General features: G+C 38.1%; 1 protein-coding gene across 1 annotated transcript in view; it reads left to right on the top strand.

Annotated features, from left to right (window-relative positions):
- The window catches only part of VPS45 (vacuolar protein sorting 45 homolog), a 64,086-nt gene extending 41,327 nt beyond the window's left edge, over positions 1-22,759 (top strand). Inside the window, exon 15 of the mRNA XM_069478855.1 lies at positions 22,144-22,759. Coding sequence (XP_069334956.1) covers positions 22,144-22,231 — 88 coding nt within the window. The 3' untranslated portion in view covers positions 22,232-22,759. The remainder of the gene's footprint in view (positions 1-22,143) is intronic.

The following is a 22,759-nucleotide window of genomic DNA, read 5'->3' as shown; positions in this document are numbered from 1 at the left end:
CTGTAGTCCCAGCTACTCGGGAGGCTGAGGCAGGAGGATCACTTGAGCCCAGGAGTTTGAGGTTGCCGTGAGCTGTGATGATGCCACTGCACTCTACCCAGAGCGACACAGTGAGACACTGTCTCAAAAAAAAAAAAAAAAGAAAGAAAAAGAAAAGAAAAGAAACCCTAAAAATAAATATCTAAAAATAAAGATACTTGCATTCAATATAATTTTCATTTGTAGGTAATCTTTCTTTTCTGATTATTTTTTAAGATTATATATCTATAATTTTTTTATTTTATTTTTTTTTTTGAGACAGGGTCCCTCTCTGTCACCCAGACTAGAGTACAGTGGCATCATCATAGCTCACTGGAAACTCAAACTCCTGGGCTCGAGCAATCTTCCTGCCTCAGTCTCCTGAGTAGCAACTATAGGCGTATGCCACCACTCCCAGCTAATTTTTCTGTTTTTTGCAAAAAGGGGTCTCACTCTTGCTCAGGCTGTTCTCGAACTCCTGGCTTAAGCAATCCTCCTGCCTTGGCCTCCCAAATTGCTAGGATTACAGGCGTGAGCCACTGTGCCTGGCCTTAAGATTATATTTTTATTTTTAATGTTCTAGTTTCAATATTCTGTATCTAGATGTGAATTTATTTTTATTTACATTACTTGGTATGAAAATTCATGTTTGGCATACATTCTGAAATTTTTACAGTCATTATGTCTTTGAATATTGCTTTTCTTCCATTTCCTCTGGTCTTTCCTGGAACTCCTATGAAATATATGTTGGATGTTCATGTCTCTTAATCTCTTGTTTTTATTACCAATGTGTTATCTGTCTATGCTGCCTTCTATGTAATTTTTTTAAACCAGTATTCCAGTTCAGTAATTCACTTGTCAGTTATGTCCAATCTGTGTTTAATTTGTCCATTAGTTTTTAATTTAAAGATTGTATTTTTATACCTACAAGTTCTATTTGCTTCTTTTTCAAATTTGCCTGATGTTTTTGTTATCCTCTTTTTTTCTCATGTTTTAAAATCCTTCCTTTTTCTTTAATCACATTAATTCTATAATCTGGAGTACTTGGAGGTCTAATTCTGCTGTTGTATCTGCTAACATTAGTTCATGATGAATCATTTCCTTGTATGTTCTATAATTTTAAAATTGAGTTATCCTAACATGGTTTTATCTAGGGGACCCACGAGCGGCCTATTTTTCCTTTCATTTTGGCTAGGTACCCTAAGAACATTTCAGTCTTGAGTGATTTTTTAATGTTTAGTTTCTATATGGGTTTGAACCATTCAAAGCTGGTACAAGCTTATGTTCAAGCTTCCTTGTTATCTCTCTGTGCAGATAAATTTCTTTTTAGTCCACTTTTTCAGTGAGGGTCTCTCTCTTATGTGGGAGTCTCAATTCTAATTTCTTTTTTACTGAGACCTAGGCCTTGTTCCCTGACCCTCTGTGGCTACTAAAATACAGTGCCCTTGTTTAATAACACTGCCACACACCTATCAGGTATTCTCAGCATCTGTTTATACTGATTATCAACCTAAGTTTTGACTCCCTTTTTGTGATTACCCTTGGTGATTTCTCTTACTTTCTTAAGAGCTTAGATATTTATTTAAAAGGATGTTTGACGTTTTTTATCTTGCATTTCTATGTGTTTTATTGCAAGAGAATTTTCACCTTAATTCGAGAAACAGACATGTCAGTGTGGTTATGATCTTGGGAGAATATAAAATAGTAGTGACATTATATGAACTTTATTTTGAACACTATTAGATGATATTATTTGGAAGGGTAGCCCTGTATCCTAACACGTCAAATTGAAGTTTTTATACCTAATTCAAGGGCACCCCTTGAATATTTTTGAGCACAGAAGTGACATGGTACTATCACAGCCTTTTTATTCAAACTTCTCCCTTTGCTGTTCTTGCTGCTCATAAAACAGTAATAATAGTCAATACTTATTGAGCATATACTGTGTGCTAGATACTGTGCTGAGTACTTTACACATATTAATTCACTGAATCCACACATAAGGTATGTACTGTTATTATCTGCACTCTTTGTTTAGAAACTGAGGCACAGAAAGGGTAATTAACTTCATCAAATAAACATGACTGACTTATAGTAAGAAGATAGTGGAATTTATATTTCAGAGATCAGTTATTGTAAAGGCTTAAGTAATTAAAATCAACACAGTTTCAGTTTTTAGTGGAAAAGCTCAATTTTCATGATGAATATGGGCTACCTTGGGTATTACTAGCATACTGAGTAAGCTCACAACTCTTTTTTTTTTTTTTTTTGAGACAGAGTGTCACTCTATTGCCCAAACTAGAGTGCCGTAGTGTCAGCCTAGCTCACAGCAACCCCAACTCCTGGGCTCAAGCAATCCTACTGCCTCAGCCTCCCGAGTAGCTGGGACTACAGGCATGCACCACCATGCCCGGCTAATTTTTTCTATATATTTTTAGCTGTCCAGATCATTTCTTTCTATTTTTTAATAGAGACAGGGTGTCACTCTTGCTCAGGCTGGTCTTGAACTCCTGACCTCAAGCAATCCTCCCACCTTGGCCTCCCAGAGTGCTAGAATTATAGGCATGAGCCACCGCGCCTGGCCGCTCACAATCCTTAATACATATTGAAATCCTAGAGAACAGCTAATACTTTTTGCAAATCATTTTTCTACCTGGATATAGTGGGGCTGCTGTGAGCTAGCAATTAAAAACCTTAATATAGGGAAGAAAAAGTTGAAAAATGTATTTCTGTGAGTTATTAGGGTTTAATTTTTAGGGGGTTTTATTGTACAATTTCCTATGTAATACATGGGTTATTTCTTAAGGAAGAGGCCAAAGGAATACGTCACAAAGATACAGCCTTGATCTCAAGAGCTCTACAGCACAGAAGTATCATTTTGAGATACTATGGAGATTAGTAAATAGTGAACTCTTAAAATATGCTATGATGAATGCCCACCTTTTATACTTTGAGTCATATAAGACATGGTATGGTCTGCCCCATAAGGATTTGGATTAGTGGGTACCCCAATAAACAGGAAAGAAATCATATCTTGTCACTCTGAGTATGATGTGATGATATAGGAGCTACCATCCTTCCAACATGGGAAATGCCTGTTTGGGGATATTTCTGGTACACAAGTCACTTGGTTTCCCTGATCTTTACAACTTTTAAATGAAATATGAGATTATTACAGATTTATTCTGCAGTCATATCCCAGAAGCACCACTTACTAGTTTATTATTTTCTCCATATTATTTATTATACTTAACATAATGGGTAGATGGGTCAAAATTGGTCTCCTGCATCCCAGAAAATTATATGAACCATTACCCCTCATGTAGCAATTTTAACAACCTTCATCCTAGGAGATGTACATGAAGATTGCCTTTCCTGTAAATTGAAACAAAATCTTAGTTGCAAACAAAACTAAAAAATAAGAAATAAAAAGCAATTCTTTCTTTCCCTCCTGAAATGAATGTAATTTTTGGTCTGAGAGTAGGGCCTTTGTATAAGTAAGCTTCCTCATCTTAAGCCAGAGGTACCTGAAGATATATGTGCCTTAGATCTTAAAAGGAAATATACATTAGGTTAACGTGAAATTCAAGTTGACATTCAAAGTTATAACTTAGTGGCTCTTTCTTAAGTATTTTACTTCTATAAAACAGTTTATTTGAGGTAATATTTTTCTTTTTCTTTTTTTTTTTTTTTTTTTTTTTTTGAGACAGAGTCTCGCTCTGTTGCCCGGGCTAGAGTGCCATGGTGTCAGCCTAGCTCACAGCAACCTCAAACTCCTGGGCTTAAGCAATTCTTCTGTCTCAGCCTCCCGAGTAGCTGGGACTACAGGCATGTGCCACCATGCCCGGCTAATTTTTTCCTATATATATTTTTAGCTGTCCAGATCATTTCTTTCTATTTTTAGTAGAAACGAGGTCTCGCTCTTGCTCTGGCTGGTCTCGAACTCCTGATCTTGAGCAATCCTCCCGTCTGGGCCTCCCAGAGTGCTGAGGTAATATTTTTCGGTGATTCACACACTGGTTGTAATGAAGCAGAATTCTATATATGCAGGCCTTTTGGAATTGCATGATTTGTTTCCATAGGGCCTGCTCTGATTAGGTGTAATTGTGATTATCTTTGTTTAGATTTACACACCATTTAAAATAGAAGGTGTATATTTGCTACTGAGACACCAAGGAACTTTGCAGAAGCCAATTATCTCCTTAGCAACATTCTTAATAAAATTGCCTTCTAAATAAAGAGAGGCAGTCAATATTTTCTTCTCCCCATAGCCCTGTGAAGTTTAATATGAATTTTCTATTTCTTTCCCTTTTCCTTCATGTGTGATGAAATATAAAGAAATAAAACATAGCAAACAATATAGGGACCTCTTTTTTTTTTTCTTTTTTTTTTTTTTTGAGACAGAGCTGGGCGAGTGCCGTGGCGTCAGCCTAGCTCATAGCAACTTCAAACTCCTGGGCTCAAGTAATCCTCCTGCCTCAGCCTCCCGAGTAGCTGGGACTACAGGCATGCGCCACCATGCCCGGCTAATGTTTTCTATTTTTCATAGAGACGGGGTCTCACTCTTGCTCAGGCTGGTCTCAAACTCCTGAGCTCAATCTATCCTCCCCCCTCAGCCTCCCAGAGTGCTAGGATTACAGGCATGAGCCACCATGCCTGGCAAAACCTCTTTAAAGGCATAACTTTCATGCTTTTTTGAAGGGAGAGAACCTGCCCTAAAAAAGGATTTGAGTAATGGATTCAGCAGTGACCTGAACATATGCCAGTGCTGCCCTAAGCAGTTAGTCCAGTAGGTCTCTGGGGTCCGTGCCGGTTTGTAATATACAAACTGCCATCTCCTGTCTCAGTATTTGCCCTTCTTATGGAATTATTTTCTCTCCCCTTATTATTTCCCTAGTCATTTGTCTCATTAGTCATGTTAGCCTAATATATCCTCACTTAGAGGAAAAATGTCAAATTTCAATTTCTAGGAATTATATGATATGAGTCATTGGTATAGCAGCACAGATATTTTCACCAACATCTGTGTAGAACAGTCAGAAGTCATATTGCCCTAATTATGAGCTCTGGAATAGATAAATATTTATTGAACGGCTGAGAACAACATAAAGTCGGTAGTGTGTTCACTCAAATGTTTACTGAACACTAGGATACTTCCATGAATAAAACAAAGATCCTAACCCTTGTGAAGCTTTAATTTTAATGCAGGTAGACAGAAATAAATAGTAAACTTAATAAATAAGTCAATTTTACATAAAGCAGAAGGTGATAAACGCTATGAGGGAAAAATGTAGAGCAAGGTAAAAGGAAATTGATAGTGCTTAGGGACAGGGGACAGGGGAGGAGGACACACACTACTCAGTATGGTGTCAGGAAAGGCCTCATTAAAAAGAGATTTGTGCAAAGACTTGAAGGTGAGGGTGTAAGCCAAACAGATACCGGGGGAAAGGATCCTGGGCGAAGCCAGAGCTGTGTTCTAAGACAGAAGCATGCAGTGTGTCGGAGGAGCTACAAGGAGGCTGGTGAGTCTGGGTGGAGTGAGCAAGCGGAAAAGGAGAGGGAGATGCGATCAGCGAGGTATCTGGGACCTGATCCTGGAGGGCCCCTGTAGACTATGTGAGGACTGATTTTCACTGTCAGCATTGTAGGGCTGGGTTTTAAAAAAATATACATATTGAGACATAATTCACGTATCATACAATTCATTTAAAGTGTAAAATTCAATGTTTTTTTAGCATATTCACAGATATGTGCAACTGTTACCACAGTCAATTTTAGAACATTTTAATCATCTCAAAGAATCTCCCACTCCAGTTCTGAGCAACTAGTAATCTACTTCTGTCTCTATAGATTTCCTCATTCTAGACATTTCATATGAATGGAATCATATAATATGCAGTCTTTTGTGTCTAGCTTCTTTCACTTAGCATAATGTGTTCAAGGTTCATCCATGTTGTAGCATACATTGGTACTTCATTCCTTTTTATAGCTGAATAATATTTCATTATATGCATGTACCATATTATGTTTATCCATTTGTCAATTGATGGACATTTGAGTTGTTTCCATCTTTTGGCTATTATGAATAATGTTGTTTTAAACATTCATGTACAAGTTTTATGTGCATTGTGGGGTTTTAAGCAGAGCCATGACATGGTTTAGCCATGACATGCTGGCTATAGAAGCAAATGTGAATTAAGAGAATTACCCACCAAAATGAACATTTGTTTATTACGAAAATGCAAATTCCTAGATGTATTTACAAAATATATACCCATTATTTATTCACCTGCAGTAAACTGAGCCATTATCCTAGTTGTATTTCTGAAGCACATAGTCCTACCTTGAAAATAAATGAGCGTATTGGTTTGTGTTTTGAGCTGGCCTGCCTTATCACTTCACAAGTCAATCAATATTAAAGAGTTCTAGTCCCTGCTGGCAGCAATTGACACTTTAAGTTAGCTGTGTGAGCTGAGAGGCCAAGAACCTGATCCATATAGATAGAATTGTTCTCCTAATAGAAAAAAAATCGCTGTCTTCAGGGGATTCAAGATAGAAGTAGAGGGGATACAGGAGGATAGGTCAACGTGTTGGCCAGTGGCACTGCCTTTGCCTGAGTACCACCTGAACTTTACTGTCCAATACTTCTTAAAACTTTTGACAAAGAGAAAGATGAATGCTGCTAGAATGTGACCCCAGATCAATAATCCTCTTACAGCCAGATTCCCTTTCAAGCCAATAATAATTACTGTACATAGTGGGTTCTACTGGATTCAACTTAACCCTCATTAGCTATAAACCTGCAAAATAGTTAATGATCCCATTTTTCAATTATTTTTCTTCTACCTAGCAAAAACAGTGCCAGCAAACAGATAAAGAAAAATAGGCATTCTCCCCCACCACATCATTCATGCTCACTGTTAAAAAAAATTAAACATAAAAGTAATGTCATTCATAATACAACTCAGAGCTAACCATTATTTCCTTCTAATTTTTTTCTTTACCTAAATGTTTCAGAGTTTTGTTTTTAATATAATTAGGATCTATACAGTTTTATGCCTATCTTTCTTTTAATTATATCAAGAACATTTTCTCATGTTATTAAAAATTCTTTGAAATAATCTTAATGGCTATATAATTTCATTTTTAAGGCTGTCTTTAATCATTACTATTGTTTACATTTTTATATAAATAATGCTGCGATAAACATCTTACATATTGATAAACACCTGTCCCCTTCTCTGATTATTTCCTTAAGATAAATGTGCAGTGAAGCAGTCTCGAATATTGCCAGTAGAAGTATAAACTAGTATAACTTTTCTGGAAAGCTATTGGCTCTTGTTGTTGGGTTTTGTTTCTTGATTTTTTTTTTTTTGAGACAGAGTCTCACTCTGTTGCCCAGGCTAGAGTGAGTGCCGTGGCGTCAGCCTAGCTCACAGCAACCTCAAACTCCTGAGCTCAAGGGATCCTCCTGTCTCAGCCTCCCGAGTAGCTGGGACTACAGGCATGTGCCACCATGTCCGGCTAGTTTTTTCTATATATATTTTTAGCTGTCTATATAATTTCTTTCTATTTTTAGTAGAGATGGGGTCTCGCTCTTGCTCAGGCTGGTCTCGAACTCCTGAGCTCAAACGATCCGCCCACCTCGGCCTCCCAGAGTGCTAGGATTATAGGCGTGAGCCACCACGCCCGGCCGTGTTTCTTGATTTTTAAGAAACCCTTGCTCAGGTGATGGAAATGATCTATATTTGATTGAGGAGGTGGTTATACAACTGAATTCATTTGGCAAACTCATCAAACAATATCCTTAAAATCAGTAAATTTGATTATCTATGAATATCTCAATAAAAAAAATTAAAATGCAAAAAAACCAAACCATTGTAGTACTAAACTGACACTTTCTCCTACATATACTTGGAAAGATAAAAAGGTGATTTAAAATGGAATAGTTTTCTCACTACGTAATTCAGTGTTATTTAATGCCATGCCCCGGAACCACCTGGTCTCAGTTGGTATTATGAGTCACACACTTTGAGAAACACTGGTCTATAGCAATTTCTAAGAAGGGGCTTATGATGATACTAAGAACTAACACACTATGTGCTAGATACTGTTTTAATACTTTACACCTGTGCTATCCAATAAGGTCGCCTCTAGCCACATGTAACTATTGAGCAGTTAAAATGTGGGTAGTCTTCGGCCGGGCGCGGTGGCTCATGCCTGTAATCCTAGCACTCTGGGAGGCCGAGGTGGGCAGATCGTTTGAGCTCAGGAGTTCGAGACCAGCCTGAGCAAGAGCAAGACCCCCCCCCCTCTACTAAAAATAGAAAGAAATTATATGGACAGCTAAAAATATGTATATAGAAAAAATTAGCCGGGCATGGTGGCGCATGCCTGTAGTCCCAGCTACTCGGGAGGCTGAGACAGGAGGATCGCTTGAGCCCAGGAGTTTGAGGTTGCTGTGAGCTAGGCTGACGCCACGGCACTCACTCTAGCCTGGGCAACAGAGTGAGACTCTGTCTCAAAATAAATAAATAAATAAAAAATAAAATGTGGGTAGTCTAATTTGAGGTGTGCTACAAATGTAAAATACTTAGGTTTTAAAGACTTAAAGTTGATTACATGTTGAAATGATATTTTGGATATATGGGTTAAATACATATACTATTAATTTTACCTGTTTCATTTTTTTAATGTGGCAAATAGAACATTTAAAATTACCTATGCAGCTCACATTTGTGACTTGCACTGCTTTATTCATCTAATTTTGTTTAATTCTCATAATGACTCAGTGAGGTCAGTATTTTTATTATTATCCTCAACCTTATTTTTCAAGTGCGGAAATAAGGTAGAGAGGGGTTATGTACCTTGCCCAAACTCATAAAGCTAATAAATGGTAAAACTGGAATTGAACACAGTCTGTTTCCAGTCTGAGCACCTAGACACCTAGCTGAAATAATATTTTAGGAAGATTTATCTAGCTAGGATTTTTTTTAAATCCTTTGCTTGTAAACATCACTTATAAGATAGGCAAATATGTTTTTATCAAATGGACGATATATGAAGCTTTCTGCCTACTAAGAAATATTGTAAACCAAAGCAAGGGAAAAAATAATACAAAACTGAGTAATCATTTAGTTATGTTTTAAGATTTTTGTCATTCAAAGATGATTAAGAATGAGATTTAAGAGAATATTGTTCTTTGAATAAAAATGATTAACTTCATTAATTAGTGGCAGCTTTGAGTTTCATCACCATCTGAAATGATGTCTAAGTGTTAATAATAATTTAACTTTGACAGAGTAAATCAGTGACATTAATACTTTTTGTAGAGAATACAGTTAAGGACTTAGAAAATAATTGGCGTATTGAATTTCTGTAAGGAGATTTGAAGCTGGGAAGGGGCCAATTCATGTTATCAACAGGTACCTTATAGATTTCTACCTAAACAAGTAACACTAGAAACTTGGACCTTCTCCTGTAACCACGAGTTGGTTCAATCTCTGAATTATTTACAGAAAAATTAGGATACTATGACAGAATTTGCATTTCAAAGGGGAAGGAATTCATAGGGCATTCATTCTTCTTCATTTGTGGACATTTCAAGATCAGTTTTGAAACTGTTGGAACCGTCACCTTCTTTGTAGAGATTTTCTTTGGAAGGTTATTTTCCTCCTTTTACCAAAGTGTTAGACAACATTGCAAGAGCTGTGATGGAGATTATCGCCTGTCACTGACAAGCATTTTTTGAGTGCTGACTATATGTAAGATTCTGGGCAAGGTGCTATAAAGATGAAGACATATTCTGTATCTTTAAGGATCTCAATGTCTAATGGAAAAATATATATATAAATGAATAACTCTAATAAAATGTTTTTTTTAAAGCTGAATTTAACCCAGGATTCAAATCTAAGTGTGTCCCCTGATTCCAATTTATTTGTACACTGTAATATATATTTTTAAAATTGAAAATAGCTTTTTATTACAAAATCAATTCATAATCCTTGTAGCAAAAAAATTTTAATACAGATAAGCAAAAAGAAAATAAAAATATCCATACTGCCACCAACCCACCATAGGGAATGTTGTCAGCATCCTGATGCATAATGGTCTTTTAGACCTTTTGCTGTGAATATATACACACATAATTTTAAATAACAGGAAATGTACCTGTCAATGAAAATACCTATGTCATTTTTAATAACTGGATCACAGTCAATTGTGCCACAATTTATTTAACCAACCCTTAGTTTTTTGTTCATTCAACAAATACTTATTGAGCACCCACTATATTCCAGGAGCTACCTTGAAACTGGATGTACAGTGGTGAACAAAACAAATATTATTTTATATAATATCTGTTCATAATTTTTCACTCTTATAAACAGTGCTATAATAAACATCATTTTATATGCATTTTTACACATTTGTACCTTTATTCACTTGGATAATCCTTGAGCATGTTTTATAAGACAGATACCTGCTAACTTCATTATATATATTATCTCATTTAATCTTCATGGTCCAAGAGGTGAGATTATTGTGATCTCAATTTTCAAATGAAGAAATCAGAACATGGAGAAATTAAGCAATTTGCTAGGGAAGTGCAGAGCTGGAATTTAAGCTCAAATTTGTGTGATGCTAGATTTTATGTACTGCTAGCAATGTTGAGATGAAATTACTGTATAAGAGGATATTAACATTTTTAAGATGCTAAATTACTAAATTGCTAGCCAAAAAATTTTTGTTACACCTTTATAGTATATATATCTAAAAGTGTGTTTATACCTTCGCACCATGCCCTTGCCAACACAGAGGTTAGCTGCTGCTGATTCTTTTTTTTTTTTTTTTTTTTTTTTTGAGACAGAGTCTCACTCTGTTGCCCAGGCTAGAGTGAGTGCCGTGGCGTCAGCCTAGCTCACAGCAACCTCAAACTCCTGGGCTCAAGCGATCCTCCTGTCTCAGCCTCCCGAGTAGCTGGGACTACAGGCATGCACCACCATGCCCGGCTAATTTTTTCTATATATATTTTTAGCTGTCCATATAATTTCTTTCTATTTTTAGTAGAGATGGGGTCTCGCTCTTGCTCAGGCTGGTCTCGAACTCCTGAGCTCAAACGATCCGCCCACCTCGGCCTCCCAGAGTGCTAGGATTACAGGCGTGAGCCACCGCGCCCAGCCAGCTACTGCTGATTCTTAAAAATAAACTTAAATTTTAAAATTGCCAGTTTGTAAAGGGAAGGGTGGTTAAAAGCAGTTTAATTCAACCCAGTTACAGAGACAGAACAAAGATACAGATTAACAGTGTGAAGCTTAAATAAGAGACCAATAAATAAATGAGAGACAGCAATGGAGGCAAGAGTCAAAGAAGTAGATGCTGTCTGGTTTCAAAGCAGCCTTCTAGTTCCAGATTCCAGGCTCTTAGGAGGCACTGACCTTCTTACATTGGTTCAGTGATAGACACTCCTGCCTCCCACTGCCATATAATAAACATTTTTCTTTTGCTTAAGCTAATTTGAGTGGGTTTCTATCAGCCAGAATGTTGAGTTATGTTAAAATATTATAGGAAAATGTTCTCTCTCACAGGTTTGTAAGATATGCCTTTTTGTGTAGTATGTAAATCCAATACAGTATTTTCCTAGTTGTTTCAGGACTTGCTGAGTAAAACAATAAAAAGTTTACAATGAAAAGAAAAGCTCAAACATGTTAACTCTGCATAGTGAGACAAAAGTGACCCATTTACTTCATTATTTCCTATAGCATCTATATTTGTTTTTATGATCAAAAAATGTTAAAATGTTACACTAATTTTAAAAAGTCATCAATTTGATGCCACTGGAGTTATTTAAATAATGAAGCAACTAGTTAATTATCCTTAGCACAGCCCTGAGTTGTCATTCCTCTGCCAAAACTGTACAATATTAGCTTTCCCAAATGAATGATGCATCCTTCAAACCATATGTTCTTTCACTAGGATTATCATTAGAGTTTCTGGGCTTAAATGGGACCTGTTATTTATAACTCACCTTTTGGTAGCCTTTGGTCTTGTAAGCAGTGTAGCATAGCAATTAAGAGCATGGGCTTCAGTGCCAGGCTATCTTGTTTAAATCCCAGTTTTGCCACACATCCACTTATATGACCTGAGGCAAATCCTTTAACCTTTTTGTGCCTCAGCTTTTTCAACTATGAAATGGAGGTACTAACAGCTCCTTCATACCATTACTATGATAATTAGATGGTATAATATATTTAAAATGCTTAGAAGAGACCTGGCAGAGGATAAGCACTCCATAGATGCTACTTGTTGCTGCTGCTGTTTTTACTATTACATCTGGGGGAGATAAAGTGAAAAAGACGTTGGATATTCATCATCACCTCTGTCATCACCCTTACTTCCAAATCACTTGTTTTAAAAACCCTTACTTTAACATAATTCAAGGCAGAATTATATTATTATCCCAAGCAAGAATATACTGAGGCAGTGAGAAAGTTTACTGTAAAGGTAGTCCATATGCCAGATGACCTTTGCAGTCTGTGAAGAGAAAAAATTTTCGTAGTTCCATTTCCATTTGTGCACATTTAAAATTTCTCCTTTGAGGTCCCTACAGTCAGTACCTCTATAATTAAAAGACTTGCTAACAGTCTTCAGCATTCTTGGTTGCAATAGCTGGGTAACTTGGGGCTTTGTTTCTTCCTTTTTTTTTTTTTTTTTTTTAATAGTGGTCACCATTCTACTTCTGGAGTGGTGATAGCTCTGACAAACTGATGTAGTCTTGAATGTTCCCAGTGGTGAGAAAGCACATCTATAGCTCTTTTATTCTCAGATGATAATCTCCTTTCAGACCTCTGTGTAACTGATATTACAGGCAGTTCTGTCCCTGAGGAGTCATCTTCTACCCTGTGGACCATGAGGGTAATTCCTTCGTTTCCCTTCACAAGATGTTCCAATGAATGATATATACACAATGCTGGATACATGCAAAAGAATCTCCTTGGTTGCTTTTTTTGTCCCATTTCTTCTCAATGGGAGAGGAAATAGGGCCAGGGGCTCCTGTTTGTTTCTTTGTTTTGTTTTGCTTTGTTTTTGTTTCTTCATAAGTCAGATGTCCAGTACTAAGGTGGGAATTGTGAAAGAACAGCTACATTTTTTAATAGGCAGTTATTCATTAGGAAAATGTCATAGGGTAAAGTAACCTCAGTGGAACTGGCTATAATTAAGAGAATATTTTCTACCTTCATTCAATGTATTCAAGGTTCGTTCTATAGAAAATTTGGGGAGATATTGATAGGTATTCCATTTAAAAAAGGGTTCTAGAGTCAACTAAGTTGGGAAAACATTGTATCCCTCTTTTGGAAAGTAAAAATTTACATTAGCATATTAAAGATTCTGGAAAATTCTAGAGCAAAGAAAGCCACTCAGCTTTTATGTTTTTTAATTGTATTTTAAAGTAATATTTGATATTTATAAAAGAATATATGTAACATGTAAGTTGCAAAGTATAATAACATAATGAATACCCTTGAACCCTTCGCCTAATCCAAGGACTAGAAAATTTCCAGTAACATAGATCTATCCATGTGTTCCTCTCTAATTACATGCCTCATCTCCCCACAACAAGGACGTGCTATCCTAAATTTTGTGTGTAATTCCCTTGCTTTAGTGGAGGAAGATTGTATTTTTATCATTTATCTATTTCTCAACAATGTATTATTTATTTTTGCTTGTTTTTGAGCTTTATAAAAATGGTATCATACTTTTTTCACTAAACATTGCATCTGAGATTCATTTATATTGTTCCATGTAACCTTGTTCATTCACTTTTCAATGCTATTATAACATTCCACTATGTGAATATACCACAGTTTACTTCTCCATTCACCTATCCATAGACTTCTGAGGGTTTTGGGGGGAGTTTTCTTTGGTTTTGTTTTGTTTTGTTTTTGTTGTTGTTGTTTTTTTACTATTTACCCTATTACTATTACTCCTCTCAAGGAGCAACAAGAAGAAAATGTGAGCCAAGAATATTAACAGAATATTATGATTCTATTGTTTGGGAGCATGAAGGAGAATATTGAGTGGCTGCTTTATACAAGGTACTATTCAAGGCAAGGGCTAAAATAGAAAGATAAATAATATGTCCTTATCTTCAGTGCTGTTATAGTCCAGTGGGGGAGTCAAACAAATCTGTTTTTCTCAAATTAGGATACGGTTAGTCCCAAAGACACACAATGGCACAAAGTAAACATGACACATCTTTTGAAGTGCCCATTTTCTTAAAATTTGGGTAGAATTAAATAATTTAGCTGATAAGTACCTTAAAATATCTTTATGTCAAAATTTTAAAAGCCCTTTTATGAAAAGTAATATAAAATTACTATGCATTTTTTAAAACAAAATACTGGAACTCGAAGGTATATCTGGTATACCAATCTGGACTACACCCTCAAGACTAATAAGGTTATTCTCTTCTGTTATTGGGGGTTCTCAGGTATAAAATTTGAGAAGTATTAATGTATGTAAGTTAAATAAAATGTATCCTAAACAGAAATAATTCTAACAGAGTAATCAGGAAATGCCTCACAGAGGAGACAGCATTTGAACTAGGCCTTAAAGGATAAGTAGGATTTCCACAGGAAGAAAGAGCAGTAAGGGCTGAGGAAACAGCATAATTAAAGACAACAGCCAAAAAAAAAAAAAAAGGTTCAACCCGTTTGAGAAATAATGAGAAGTTCTTTATGAGCAAAGTATGCCTCCAGTGAGGAGCAGGATGATCTGTGTGTGTGAGATTCCTGGTATTTTTAGACATAGATGTGAATGTCAACCTTTTCCCTTGCTCCTGATATTAATAAAATTACTGTTAGATATTTAGAAAAAATGTAGCATACCAGGTGACACTTAAGCTGGGGTCTTAACTTCTTTAAACATTTACGTATCTGATGCATCTATTCACTCAGCAAACACTTCATTCAACATCTACTTTATGCTAAGGATAACATGTGGAAAAGATAATCCTGAAGATGTATATTAACTGGTAAGAGAAGCCAGTGAAGAGAATTCCCACAGCTCCCACTGCACCCACTGCCTGCTGTGCTGTCCCAGTGGATGCACGCTCCCAGCTAAGGCCAGCCCTTCCACTGGGGCGCCACATCGCATCCCTTCCACCTGCTCCAGGATACCACTCCAGACTTGCTTCCCTTTCTTTCCTGACTCATTTTTTTCCCCACTTTGTTGGGTCATTCATAGAAGCATAGAAACATCCTGGTATTTTTCTCATCTCTAAAAACCGTCTCTTTAACCTCCTTTCTCTCTCCAGGTTCTCCCTCTTTTATAGGAAAATTCTCTAAGAGTTGTTTATACTTACTGTCTCCATCCTCCCCTCATGTATTCTCTCAAACTTCACCTGTTCTCCTAAACCACTCCATTCAGGCCTTCACTCCCATCACTCCCAAAATTGCTCTTGTCATGGTCCCCAGGGACCTCGGCAAGGCTAAACCTAGACTCAACTTTTAGTCCTCATTTTACTTGACCTACCAGCAGCACTTGACACAGCTGATCAGTCCCTTCACACTGAAACATTTTTATCACTTAGCTTCCAGGAACTGTACTCTCCTGGTCTTCCTACCTCACTGGCCATTCTTTCTCAGTCTCATTTGCTGGTTCCTCTTATTTTTGGAATCCCTAGAACTTGGTCACTCGCTCCCTTGGCAATCCCATCCAGTCTCATGGCTTTAAATCCTATCTCTCCACTACAAATTCCAAATTTGTATCTCTAGTCCAAAGTTTCTCAACCTGAACACTATTGGTATTTTGGACCAGGTAATTCTTTGTTGTAGGGGACTATTCTTTGTATTATACATGTTCAGCAACATCCCAGGCTTCTACTCACTAGATGCCAGTAGCATTCCACCAGTTATGATAACTACAAATGTTTCCAGACATTGCCAGATGTTCCCTGAGAGTAAAATCACCCTCTGCCCCATTGAGAACCACTGTTTATAGTCTGAACTTCTCCCCCAAACTCCAGACTTGTCTATTCAACTGTCTTTTTGACATTTCTACTTGAATGTCTAATTAACATCTGTACTTAACTTGACCAAAACCAAACTCTGATCTTTCTTCCTAAACATAATCCTCCCTCAGACTTCCCATCTCAGTTAGTGGCACATCCATTCTTTTAGTTGCTTAGGCCAAAAACCTGTTGTTTTCTTGAATCTCCTCTTTCTCTCACACCTATATCCTGATTCATCAGTAAATCCTGTGAGCCTCACCTTCAAAAGATGTCCAGAATCTGATGCCTTCTCACCACTACTGCCCTGGCCCAGGATTATTGCAGCTACCTCACTCTTGTTCCCCCTACAATCTCTTCTCAGTATATTTTCAAAGTAGAGTGATCTTGTGAAAATGTAATTCAGGGTATGCACATCTTTGTGCAAAACCCTCCAGATGTCTCCCATTTTACTCAAAGTAAAAACCAAAATCCTTACAATGACCTGCCAGGCCCTACATGATCTCCTCTTCAAAGCCCCTCCATTCGCTTCCTTACCCTCTCCGATCTCATCCCTTACTACCCAACACCTTGTTCACTTTGCTCCAGCCACACTAGCCTTTTTTCTGATCCTTGAACATACCAGGCCTTGATCCCTTTGCACTTGCTTTTCCCACAAGTAGATGCTCTGTTGCCTCAGTCAGGACTTGGCTTACATGTCAGTTTCTCAGTGGGGCTTTCCTTGAGCACTGGTTTGAAAAATCTCATACCACCATCGCCTCTCCAATTCTCCTTTAAACCTGCTTTATTTTTTTCCATAGTATTTTCTTCTAACATACTACAAAGAGACAGCGTAGCATCATAGTCAAGAGACAAACTCTGGGATTATATCCCAACTCTGTCACTTCCAAGATGTAAGACTTTTGACTTCTCTATGCTTCAATTTTTTTGTCTGCAAAGTGGAATAGTCTATCCATTAGAATCGTACTTTACATGTAGTAAGTGATATCACATTATTATATTTTCCTGCTAATTAATTTTGTTTATTTTCCTTCCTTCCCCATTGGAATATAAATTCCATGAGGGCAGAGGTTTTTTTTACTTTCCTTTTTTGAGACAGGGTCTTACTCTGTCACCTCACCCTGGGTAGAATGTAGTGGTGTCATCGTAGCTCACTGCAAGCTCCAACTCCTAGGCTCAAGGGATCCTTCTGCCTCAGCCTTCCCAAGTAGCTGGGACTACAAGTGTACACTAGGACGCCTGGCTAATTTTTCTATTTTTAGTAGAGATGGGGGTCTCCCTCTTGCCCAGTCTGGACTGGAATTCCTGACCTCAAGCAATCCTCCCACCTCGGCCTCCCAGAGTGCTAAGATTACAAGTGTGAGCCATCATGCCTGGCTTTTTACTTTCTTTACTGTATTCACAGCTTCTAAAATAGTGCCTAGCACACAGTAGGCACTCAGTAAATATTTGTTGGTCAAATTGGTGTTTTCTCTGGGAAGAGTAATGGGGAAAAGAAGAGTAAAAGAAAATTTGAGGTTTATGTGTCCTGTTTAAAACTTTTACAAAGAGCCCGGGCACAGTGGTTTACCCCTGTAATCCTAGTATTTTGGGAGGTCAAGGCAGGAGGATCACTTGAGGCCAGGAGTTTGAGACTAGCCTCAGCAAGCATTAGACCCCATCTCTACAAAAAAAAATAGATAAATTAGCTGGGCACAGTGGCACACAGCTGTAGTCCCAGCTACTTGGGAGGCTGAGGCAGGAGGATTACTTGTGCCCAGGAGTTAGAGGTTGCAGTGAGCTATGATGATGCCACTGCACTCCAGCCCAGGCAGCAGAGACCCTGTTTCACAATAAATAAATAAATAAAACTTTTACAAAGAGAATGTATTAATGTATCACTTGTGCCTCCCAAAACTCATACACTTACATGGAAAATAGACATGTAGACAAATAAATTACAATACAATATATTTACATGACATGGAAGAATGAGTACGTAACTCTAAAGGAGAGGCAGTGCAGCTAAGTAAAGCTTCCTAGAGGAGCGATGATGCGAGAGCTGGGTTTTAAAAGAGGCCTAGTTCCACTAGACACAGTATGGGAGGGATGGGGCAGCCTTCTAGGCAGAAGGAATACTGTGTGCAAAAGCAAAGAGGGATGAAACATAGTAATGGCTCTGAAAACTGTAAGCAGTGAGAATCGAGAGGAGGTGAAGAGAGTTTTCAGTGTTTGAACTATTAAAAATTTTATCTTATCCCTCTCCTTCACACATTCCCATATCCAACATCTCCAGCTAAGTGTTTGGCTATAATTAGAAGCTTCTTACTCCATTAAAGCAAAGGTCTTGGGGGGTTTTCTCCTTATTATTTTCCAGAAAGTCTTTCTCTATTTTCCTGCTCCCCACAAGTTCCATTTATTTTTTCATTATACCACTGCTCAGATTCTATTATAGATTCCCTTGGTGTCTTCGGTACAAGAAACCCACATGTAATTTTTATCTGTGGAGTACAGAGAAAAAGGAGGAAGACATATCTTTAATTTAAATATATATACATACACACACACACATAGTTTTGTTTTGTTATAGCGTATAGCTTTGTTAGGAACACAGTTGTTTAGCTGAATTACTTTGGTAATTAAAATTTTTAATCCTATAAATGTTAGTCTCTAGTCCCTTACCAAAGATTTAAAAGTGAAGTTGCTTTTCATTGTGTGACTCAAGACTTTTTGAGGTTGTTTTTTTTTAAAGTCAGGGTTGGGGTTCTGCTTTTTTCCACCCACCTTCCTTCTATCTGTAAAGTCAGGAAAGCACCCTTCATGACAGCACAAACTGAGAAAAGCAATAGCATTAATCCACTCTGTTAGTTCCTGGTACTGTCTCTGTGTGTACCACGTCTCATATTGAATTGTGATTGTGTATCTGTCTCCAACTGAGAGCCCCTTAAAGTAGGAATCATAACAGGTATTCATTCGTACACCCAGTTCAGTGCCTAGTTCATAATGGATGCTCAGTAAACATTTGTCAAATTGGATTGAGCTAAACTAAATTGAATTGGATTATAGCACCACGGGAGAAGGGGATTTTTGAGTTTACTTTTTAAGTGAGATTGATTTACAACAAATCTAAAAAGAAAAAATATTATATTGTTTTGTTTTGAAGCATAGTCTAAATTTGGGGTACAGCTACCAATATGTTCATTGCCCATAATTTTTTAAGCACTCTGTGCAATGACTCATCAAAGTCCCCAAATAGATATTTTTTTAAAAGTCACAGTGGCCCTAGGAAACAAAATTAGGCTTGGCAGATATAAATATCTTTATATTTCTTTGCAGTCAGGAATATGGGGTCTTATTGATATACAGAGGAAGATCTTTAAGTTATTTCTTTTCTTTGTAGCAGAGTTAGAAAGGAAGCAAAAATCACCTGATAAATTTCTATAGGGCTTCCCCACACATTTGTTTTATTCTTACTAGAAGTCACTAGTCAAAGACTTGTGTTACCTTTCAAAAAAGCAATGCCACCTCATTTCCTAACACTTGTTTTCTGACCTCCAAATGTCTCCAGTCCAGCTGGCCAAAAAGCCAGGCCAGACAGAAGTGCCTGTATTTCAGTAGAGGAACAAATAAACTTAGCTTCTCCTCCTTTTCCTCTACTTCACAATTTTTTTCTGTTGCAAAGGAGTTTGAAATTTAAATTATCCAAGCCCAGAGCCTTCCAGTCTAAAACTGTAAAACAATGGTAATAATGAGGTACCTGGTCGTGCCTCCAACCCTGTGTCTGTTAAAGATCTGTCTCCTCTGAGAGAAAGTCCTGAGCGTTCAAATAACCCCTATATTATAGAGAAGGCTCTCTTGCCAGTGGGTAGCTATTTTATTAATTCATTTATTCAGCATACCTGATTGGGTACCTCTGTGTTAAGCCTTAGAGATTGAAGCTAAGTAAGACTTACTCCCACCCTAAGGAGCTCACAGTCTATTTTGGTAACAATAATATATACAGTACCTAGTTAATAATAATACAGTGCTAAAATAGCAGTGAGACAGTGGTCATAGTGATAGTAATCAGGAGTGATTAGTTCAGCATGGCGGGGTCTGGGAAGGCTCTGCAGGAAAAAAAAAAAGTGACTTTTAATCATTAGCCTTAAAGAATAAAAAAGATTTCATCACACAGAGAAGGGGTAGCCTTACATTTCAGACATAGCACATACTAAGAGTAACAGCATGAAGATATGAAAGCTCATGACGTATAGAGGGAACAGTGCGCAGCTGGGCGTGGACGGCACGTAGGCTGCACTGAGAGAGCGGGAGGCAGAGGCAGTACTGTGTGATGCTGAGGGGCATGGACTCTAGAGCCTGGGTTTGAATCCCAGCTGAGCCACTTACTATTAATAGACATTGTGACTTTAGCAAGTTACTTAACCTCTCAATAGCTTTGTTTCTTTGGTTTTTTTTTTTTTTTTTTTTCTTTTTTCTTTTAGAGACAGAGTCTCACTCTGTTGCCCAGGCTAGAGTGCCGTGGCATCAGCCTGGCTCACAGAACCTCAAACTCCTGGGCTTAAGCAATCCTTCTGCCTCAGCCTCCCGAGTAGCTGGGACTACAGGCATGCACCACCATGCCCGGCTAATTTTTGCTATATATTTTTAGTCGTCTGGCTAATTTCTTTCTATTTTTAGTAGAGACAGGGTCTCCCCCTTGCTCAGGCTGGTTTCAAACTCCTGGCCTCAAGCGATCCTCCCGCCTCAGCCTCCCAGAGTGCTAGGATTACAGGCGCAAGCCATCGCTCCCGGCCTGTTTCTTCATTTTTTAAATGAGGATACTAGCAGCATCTATTTCATAGGGCTGCATGCATATACATGTGGCTAAAACAGTTCTCATAACAAAATAAATACAAGTAGGCCGGGCATGGTGGCTCACGCCTGTAATCCTAGCACTCTGGGAGGCCGAGGCAGGTGGATCGCTCGAGGTCAGGAGTTCGAGACCAGCCTGAGCAAGAGCAAGACCCCGTCTCTACTAAAAATAGAAAGAAATTATATGGACAACTAAAATATATATATACAAAAAATTAGCCGGGCATGGTGGCGCATGCCTGTAGTCCCAGCTACTCGGGAGGCTGAGGCAGTAGGATCGCTTAAGCCCAGGAGTTTGAGGTTGCTGTGAGCTAGACTGACGCCACGGCACTCACTCTAGCCCGGGCAACAAAGCGAGACTCTGTCTCAAAAATAAATAAATAAATAAATACAAGTATTAATTCCTAGTAGGCCACATTATGAATAGCCTTGAACTTTAATATGTACATTTTTCTGTAAGTAAAAGAGAAGTTTTAGAGCAGAATATGCAACAGGATATAATCTGTATTTTAGAAAAGTAACTCTGGTGCCACTGGATAAGGAAGAGACTGGAGGCACAATACAAGTTCTGAGGCAGTTTCAAGAGTATAGATAAGAGGTGCTGATGTAACATGGTCCTGAGTTAATATAATGGCGTTAAAAATTATGGGTTCCTGGCCGGGCGCGGTGGCTCACGCCTGTAATCCTAGCACTCTGGGAGGCCGAGGCGGGTGGATCGCTCGAGGTCAGGAGTTCGAGACCAGCCTGAGCAAGAGCGAGACCCCGTCTCTACTAAAAATAGAAAGAAATTATACGGACAACTAAAAATATATACAGAAAAAATTAGCCGGGCATGGTGGCGCATGCCTGTAGTCTCAGCTACTCGGGAGGCTGAGGCAGTAGGATCGCTTAAGCCCAGGAGTCTGAGGTTGCTGTGAGCTAAGCTGACGCCACGGCACTCACTCTAGCCTGGGCAACAAAGTGAGACTCTGTCTCAACAAAAAAAAAAAAAAAAAAATTATGGGTTCCTAAATAGAAATTTCAAACTTGAAATATTATTCTTAACAGATCTTACCAGTTTAATTCTAAAAAAAATACAGTAAGGACCCTGGGGAAGAACACAAAGGGGCTCTTCCTCTAGTCTGGATATTTTAGTGTTCAACTGATGCTTCCACACCCAAATATCAGACCAGTACTTCCTGCATACTGGTTATGATATCTTTTCACCTAGTTAGATGTTAAGAGTAAGATATTCTATTATTGGAGATGCTTTTGTTTGTCCTTTAAGTAACCTCAAATCTACTTGTCAGTTTCCTAGAGGAAGTTCTGGCTTCTGGGCTGCACAGCCGAAGCAAGGAGGGCTCTCAAGTCACATCAAGGTCAGCAAGCAGAAGATGAAATGGTGATGGAGAGGTCGGGGAATGGCAAGCTTCCCCTCTTGTCCCCACTACAGGCTTTCCCCATTAACCAGAGGTGTGGAGAAAGGCTTTGGGTTTTGTGCTTGTTGTTATAACTCATCTTCAGGTGGCCTGCTGATTTCTGAACTATTGGCACAGACACCAGGACTCCCAGTGATGAGCTAACAATAAGTCTGAGCCCATCCCAATCCACTTTTCTCATGGTTTCTTTATTGAATAAATAAATGTATAAATGTATTCTCTGTGTATTTGATAGCACAATCAGTTCCATTTATGATGAATTTTGTTGGGATCTTATTTGGGGAAAGGGTTATCAGAGCTTAGATAGGTTTAAAAAATAGTCCTTTCGTGTACATGCCACACTCCTTGATTTCCTTTCTCTTCCCTTGACCCTTTTTACTTTTCATTAACCACATTCCTGTACAACTCTTTTCTGGAAACTCACCATGTTTCTTTAGCACGCCATCCCAAAATTGTCCCTACAATGCAATTTTCTGTGGCACTGAGA

Source organism: Eulemur rufifrons, chromosome 8 (assembly GCF_041146395.1).
Source record: "Eulemur rufifrons isolate Redbay chromosome 8, OSU_ERuf_1, whole genome shotgun sequence".
Taxonomy (NCBI): Eukaryota; Metazoa; Chordata; class Mammalia; order Primates; family Lemuridae; genus Eulemur; species Eulemur rufifrons.
The sequence above is the reverse complement of the archived record's forward strand: the minus strand, read 5'-3'. Positions and strand labels throughout refer to the sequence as shown.